We start from the raw sequence: 7,402 nt of genomic DNA, 5'->3' as shown, positions 1-7,402 counted from the left end.
AGAATAGAATTACCTATTCTATTTCACTATTTCTATAAAAGAGAAACGGGACAAGTCATTCTGTAGTCATTTTATTTGTCAAGCCCTTTGTTAAAAATGGTTTTCCATTATTTAGCAAATATTTTTGTGGTTGAAAGATTTTTGTTTACTTCCTCTGTTTGAATATTCCATCAAATGAAATGGAAATATTTCAAATTACATTTTTCTCCATCGAATATTGAGTTATTCCGCATGTTTCATAACTTCTAAATATCAAATAATCATGAATATTTCAATTAATAATCCAAAACAAGTAAAATTTTTTATTTCAATCTTCCAATAAAGAAGCCAAATAATCGACATTTTCTGCTATAGAGTTTTTGTTTTATTTCTTATCTATTTTATTGTTTTCAAAGATTGTCAATTAAATATCAAGAACTACTGTGATTGAAGAATTTCATGGAATGAAAAAAATTCATCGTGAATAATGAAATGAAAATAATTCAAGAGGTTCTCATCAACTATTCATTTCGATCAATATTTCGCATTCATCAATGAAAAATAGGAATGATTTCGAATATAATTTCCTGCATCAAACAATGCAAATGCCATTTAATTCATCACACTTGCAAAATTCAACTTAACAAATATCCACGAATATTTCCAACAATATTCCCCCAGCTCTGGTTCCCCTCAAGGTAAATATCGAATAAAACCACCAGTTTCAAACAGACAGAAATATATTTGTTTATACACAGAGACAATATCACTAAAGACAGCTCGAAAAAGTACACTGCAGTCACGTTAATAACAGCATCAATCCACGATGTGCCTGTAGCCAAGCACGTCGAAACGTTTCCCACGTCATACCTTCAAAATAATTCACCGAACGAGAACAAGAACAAGAGAGTCGCGGTGATTAATTAATTTTCGCAACAGCAGCGTTTCACTCAATAAATAGAACGCTCGATCCACCTGAGTCTCCCATCATCCCCCAATAAATAGAAATTCGTAATTAACGAATCAACAAGACAATTCATTCCCCCCATCACAAATTAAGTAACAAAATTGCATAGGCCTAGTGGCTGGAATGACGGTTGAAGATCAAGACTGAACGTAAATTGATAAAATACTACTCTAAATGCATCTATCACGTTCAAGCCCACGAGTATATGAGACAATTGAATTCAACTACTTTGTGTACTAATTTTTGTTAATCCTATTAGGGCTCCATAATGCTCCGGCTTGCTCCTTCGATCCTATATCTCAACAAATATTAAATACTCTGTTTCAATCCCTGACCGTGCGGACGGCAAGAGAAAAAATATGGCAAATATATCTTCACTTCGATCATAAAATCTTTACGACAGCTGTATTTTTTCTTCTATCCGGCCAACAATTCATCGTTTATTGCACTCATTAACTCTCTTCACCATTACATGATCGTTAAACCGGTTTCAGTGAATTAAGATCAACGATATAATTTGTAATCGAGTTCCAGTGCACGAATAATGAGATTAACTATTGGTCAAATGTAACATTATATGGTAATAAAATATTTGACGCCCTAACCGACGTCACGGAATGAATTCTAGTTTCATCATTAGTATTATTATTCCTTCGATTTCCCTCAGGTGCGTCAGGATGATAAGTTAGGCGTACGCCCATTGAACTACGATACTTCCACTGGGTACAATTTACCTAGATAAACCTGATAAAATCACTGATTCGTTTTATTATTTTTTCCTCCAATCGGACTGACGCGAATTGACTCCAGTTAATCCGTTCTAATACATTTTTTTTATCGTCTCAACTACTACGTGACATATTTGCGTTTGCTGGTGGAACGTTTGGTAAATTGACTATAGGATATTCTTCTGAATAAATAATTACACAAAATTGTACAATTTTTCGCTCGCTTTCAAACCGCTCATTCCAGGCCACCTTCCTCCTCGAGTTTCGAGAGGAATTTGGGAACTCGGTAGCTCGGCTCGACCTGTCGTGCCATGTCAATCAGACCCAGTAGTTTCTTAATTCCAATGAAGACACGCTTGCCTTGCAGTCGCCCATGGAGGGAGGCTATTTCCTCCTTTGTGAATATTTCAACTTCCTCCAGAACTGAGAGCAGATGGTCGGGGGTGGATAAGTTGGGGACGTGGAGGATTGTGCTGAATGCTGAGAGGAGCTCCATATCTTCGAGGACTTGCCTGTGAACACGTCGTTGGAGAATGTCAATGGATGATGAAATTATTGTTACGAGTTTGGAATATAATTCGGATTTTGCATAATATTGTAAAATTGTCTATCGGAAAAAATTGTCTCGAAAAGAGTTATGCTTAGATGACTCAGAATTATTCGAAATGTGGACATTTCCTATTCCCTGAGAAAAAATTATATGACCTGTTGGCACAACTCACGCGATTTTTTTATTGCTCGATATGAAAACTAAATCATAAACCATTCGGAACGTGTTTTTTTATTTTATTCATTTTTTGTTTTATTTATTTTTATTTTTATAGGTAGTTAAAAAGTTCCCATGATTTTTCAAAATAAATGAAGTGGGTACGTGCGTTTTCTTTCTGATAGTATATCACTTGATATTATTATTTTAAATTAAATAAAATATCTTTGTTAATCAGTCGGGTTAGTTTTTGAACTTATTTATATCGGCTACAGAAAATGGCATTAAAAAACACTTTTCCTAGCATAATTAAATCATTTTGAAATATGATATTTCAAAAAATCGTCAGAAAACAGTTAAAAAATAGCAAAATCATTGTATAAATCGAACCAACAGATGTAGATGTTGTTATCATCTTTGAAGTTGCAGAAAGTGGCATTGAAACGAATATTTTGAACTTCGATTGAATCAATTCGAATCAATTTATATTAAATCAATTTATTTGAATGAATTTAATATCGTCGGAACCCGATTTTTTCAATATGAAATTTTAAAAACTTATTCTATAAACCAAAACAACGAACATTATTATCGACTTCATCTTTAAACTCGGTCGAAAGGACATCCGAATATTTTTTTCCTCCGTCATTGAATGGATTGAATGGATAGAATGGATAAAGGAAGTTATTTTCATTATCATCGGCCAACCGATATGTGAAAAAATTCTAAAAACTAATATATGAATTAAACTTCAATTAAGTTACAACTAAGTTTCAAAAAAAGTTAAATTCCGTCGATACATTAGCGAACCATTCAAGAAGAGCAATTTCATTATTTTACTGAACCCAATTCCACCTCTACAAGTTTTATTCGAATTCGTTAGAGACTCCAAACGATCGAAGAATGAGGCTAATGAGTTGCGATAATTCAATTGAGACAGAAATTACAATATTTCAACATCTCTGATAGGTATAACTAAAGCTCTCAGCCAAATTATCCATCATTTTCAATAGACATAAGTCAGAAATAGATCAGAATCGATTGATATTACCATTATAACGTCACAGGTACAATAGCATTAAAATACTTTTCTTCAGAAAAATTCTATTTACAATAATTTAATAATCTTTTGATTTGGTAACGCTTTTCCCCGAAGAACTCTAAACTCCATACAAAAAATAAAAGATCTCAAATGTGGAATTAAAGTTGTTTCACACTTTTTTGATTATTTTTTCTTCTTCCATTGAAAAGCTCGCGAAATCGCCTGTCAAGCTAAATTTTTCAATCCTGCTCCCCCCAAAAAAATAAAATTCAACTCGTACTAATCATTTTACTCACCTGCGACTAGTAGTGCACAGCACCAAAAGTTTCTTTCCCTTCGGCGGTTGTTTCTTAAGTAGAACCAGCAGTGCCTGCAGCGTGAGATTCGAATACCTGGGTCCAATGGGTCCATAATCCAGCAGACGTTCGATGTTATCCACAAGAATACAACTCAACTGCGAGCGATAAGCATCATCAAACACTTTGCGTATCGACAGACACTTGGCATTTTCAGTGAATCCAACCATATCATCAGGAGTGCAAACTTTGGTGAACGGAAAGTCCGAGTTCTTAGCAATTTGTGCAGCAAGGGCAGTCTTCCCACTGTTGGGCGGTCCCTCCAGCAGAACCGAGACAAGGCCGAAGCCCTCGGTGGCCCTGGCCTCCTGAATGTAAAGATTGCCATCAGCAAGTATCTCCGCAACAGGTCTCCCCCAGTTGAGAATGCCCCTGGCAAGAAGATGATCGAGGGCATCAGCTGCTGTGCCAAATGCTGGCTTCACATCATTCTCAAGCGCCAGAAGGAAATCCGTTCGTGACACCATGAGTTTCTCCATCGCCGAGGGATCCACCTCGACCTTACTCGATGCCTTGATCAATTTATTCATTGCTGTGCTCTGAGCAGCCCTCACCAGACCCTCCAGCTCAGCTCCACTGAAGTTCTTCGTCAACACTGCCAGCTCCTTGAGATCAACATCCCCTGCAATCTTCTTGTGATCGCGCATACGACCTGTATGAATATTCAAAATCTGAAACCTGCCATGCTCATCGGGCAAACTGATCTCCATCTGCACCTCCAGCCTTCCAGGACGCAGCAGAGCCTCGTCGATCATATCCCTTCGATTCGTCATCCCAATGACTAGAATATTGTTCAACTGCTCAACACCATCGATCTTAGCCAGCAACTGATTCACAACTGTGTCATGAACCCCAGTGTTACCAGCGACACTTCCTCGAGACTTGCAGATGGCATCTATCTCGTCGAATATGATTATGTGGAGTCCACTGTTGGGACCGAGTCTCTTCTCCTCCTCTTCGGCGTCAGCGAACAGTCTCCTGACATTCGCCTCACTCTCCCCCACGTACTTGTCGAGGATCTGAGGACCATTCACGATCTTGGGTTCTCGTGCATTCAACATCGTTCCAATCTGACGTGCCATCAGCGTCTTTCCAGTTCCAGGGGGTCCATACAGTAAAATACCTTTGACGTGTTTGCAACCCAGTTGCATAACTAGTTCTGGGGGGAACACGCGTGAGGCAAATGCTCGTCTGAAGATCGCACTGAACTCTTTGTCCAGACCACCAATTCCCATTTTAGCAAAGTCCCAGTCTGGATTTATGATGGATTGGCGCACCATTTTTCCCTTGGCCTTGCCAATGAGATTTAAACTCGAGTTGTCAGCCTTCTCGAATTGAATGACAGTGTCACCCAGGCATCTGCCCATTCTCGTTTTCTTTGGTTTTGGCTCTTGGCCTGATTTTATCGCTGATATGTCCGCTGCCTCGAGATTCTTCACCACGAGACCGAGCACTTTTTTGTCTAGGAATTGAAATGCCAGTTGTTGGCCAACTGTGAAGGCTTGACCTGAAAATTGGAGGAGGAATTCCTTGGCCATGAGCTCTGTGTCGTAGGGTTCGAGGGTTGTTTTCGTCTTTAGGAGGAAGTCAGCTTCTAGGACAATTGTGCAGAGAAACTCGGAGGCCGAGGTGGGATCGAAGTGGTAGGGACGAACATCGATCTCCTGGTTGAGGGAAAGGGCCGCCCACTTTCGCTGGGGCAGACTGAAGCCCACGGCTCCATGGGGCACCTCAGGGTGACTTTTTACGGTGAATACGAAGTGCTGATTTGGCCCAGTTGTCACTTCAATGTGCCTGGGGAAATAAAATCAATATTTACTGGTGAAATAATTAATTCAATGGTAAATCAATAGACTATTTTCAAGAATAGAAGTAGTTTTTGAAAGATTTGTCTGAAGTTGATTACTTCAGACGATAAATAAATGACGATAATTGCTATTTATTGATTTCTTATTTCTGGTATGTATGGAATCAATTTGGGTGATTTTTAGCAGAGTGCACTGGTAGAAATATCGACATAATAACAGAAAATTAACTAACATTATGGGATAAGAATTCGTAATACATAATCATTCATAATGAGTCAGACAATGTAAGAATTTGATGGAGTGTGCATGACTCGAACATAAACACTTCACGATAAAGCGAGAATTTCTTGCTTCTGATAATCGACATGATTCCATTTTCAATAAAATGTTGAAAATCTTTTTTTTTTTCTGACGGTTCACCCTTTCACCCCTGAATAAATCCGCACTGTCCCTTAAAGAAAATAATCAGCTCACTTCAGATGCTCATCAATTATCTATTACCAATTCTTCGTATTTTTTTATGAGAAACTGTTGAATTTTATTGATGAATACTATTGTATTTTTGTTTTTTATTTTTTTGTTACTTGTTGTGACTCTAAAATGACAAATGGTCATTAATATTTCAATTAATATATCTTGGGAAAGACTGATTTTAGGAGAAAATGTGTAAAGATCATTGTTGAGGCCAACGAAATTTTTAACAAAACATATTTTGACATTTTCGGCAAGTACGACTCATAATCGACATAATTCAATATTCAATATAATGTCAGAAATAGTTTTTCTGAAGTGTCACTCGTGAATTAATCCACACTGTCTCTTACGGAAAATAATGCACACAGTTCAGATTCTCATCAATTATCTATTACCAATTTTTAGTATTATTTAGATAAAACTGTTAAATTATATTACTTAATACTATTATTATATTTATATTTATTATTGTTTATTATGATATTTGTTACCTTTTGTGACTCTAAAATGGCAAATAGTAATTAATATTTCAATCAATATATCTTGGGAAACTCTGATTTTAGAAGAAAATGTCTAAAAATATTTTTTTAAGCCAACGAAATTCCCAATAAAAAATGTCTTTTAACAATTTCTCTTGTACGACTCATAACCGACATAATTCAACATTAAACATAATATCAAAAATCTTATTTTCTGACGTTTCACCCTTTCACTCCTGAACTCGTGAGTGAAATCCTCACTTTCCCTCACGAAAAATAATCCACTCACTTGACATTATCTGGAAAATCAGCAGGATTGAGAACAGCACAGTTGGTGTAGCTCAATTCGTCCGTCGGACACCTCACAGCCTTCATTTTCTGTAAAAACCGATAAAACCCCTCAAAAACGTTGAATTCCCTCTCTAAAATACCCCCTGACCTCAAAAACTATCGACAAAAATTGATTGAGTTACGTAGTGACATCAATCATGCTCTCAAGCACTCGAGAATGCCACCGCCTCCCCACAAATCATCGAATGATGTGAAACAGTCAACTTGTTAAGTCATCACAGCTGTTCCCACATGATGTGATAAAAATAATTATGACTATCCCCTTCTAATTCTAACGAATCGTGAAAACTCACCAATCCTGCCATCGTGAATTCCTGACAGAATCCCACAGAGTGCAAATGTACTTATTCGTGTGTAGAACAGACCTGCAATGCAGAATCCATTGATCTGAAGTCTGCGTCGAGTGCGCAGGTGTCCATTCGCTGATTGTTGCCAACAATGGGCGTCGACATTCAGCTGTTTCCGGCCAATCGTCGATGTTGCAATTAACTATTTTCTCGACAAGGCATTGG

At 37.4% G+C, this 7,402-nt stretch overlaps 1 protein-coding gene across 1 annotated transcript; it reads right to left on the bottom strand.

The window, feature by feature from the left end:
* Positions 1–701: 701 nt before the first annotated feature.
* Positions 702–7,269, bottom strand: LOC107039949 (vesicle-fusing ATPase 1). The gene is made up of 4 exons (XM_015259822.1): positions 7,184–7,269; positions 6,829–6,917; positions 3,719–5,572; positions 702–2,186 (listed from the first exon to the last, which is right to left on the bottom strand). The coding sequence occupies exons 1-4, from the start codon at positions 7,193–7,195 to the stop codon at positions 1,910–1,912; spliced, it is 2,232 nt and encodes a 743-aa protein (XP_015115308.1). The 5' UTR covers positions 7,196–7,269; the 3' UTR covers positions 702–1,909.
* Positions 7,270–7,402: the final 133 nt, after the last annotated feature.

The sequence above is a fragment of the Diachasma alloeum genome, unplaced genomic scaffold, assembly GCF_001412515.2.
Source record: "Diachasma alloeum isolate Michigan unplaced genomic scaffold, Dall2.0 Dall_scaffold_00313, whole genome shotgun sequence".
In the NCBI taxonomy this organism is placed as follows: domain Eukaryota; kingdom Metazoa; phylum Arthropoda; class Insecta; order Hymenoptera; family Braconidae; genus Diachasma; species Diachasma alloeum.
Note: the sequence above shows the minus strand (reverse complement) of the source record. Positions and strands in the feature narration are given on the sequence as shown.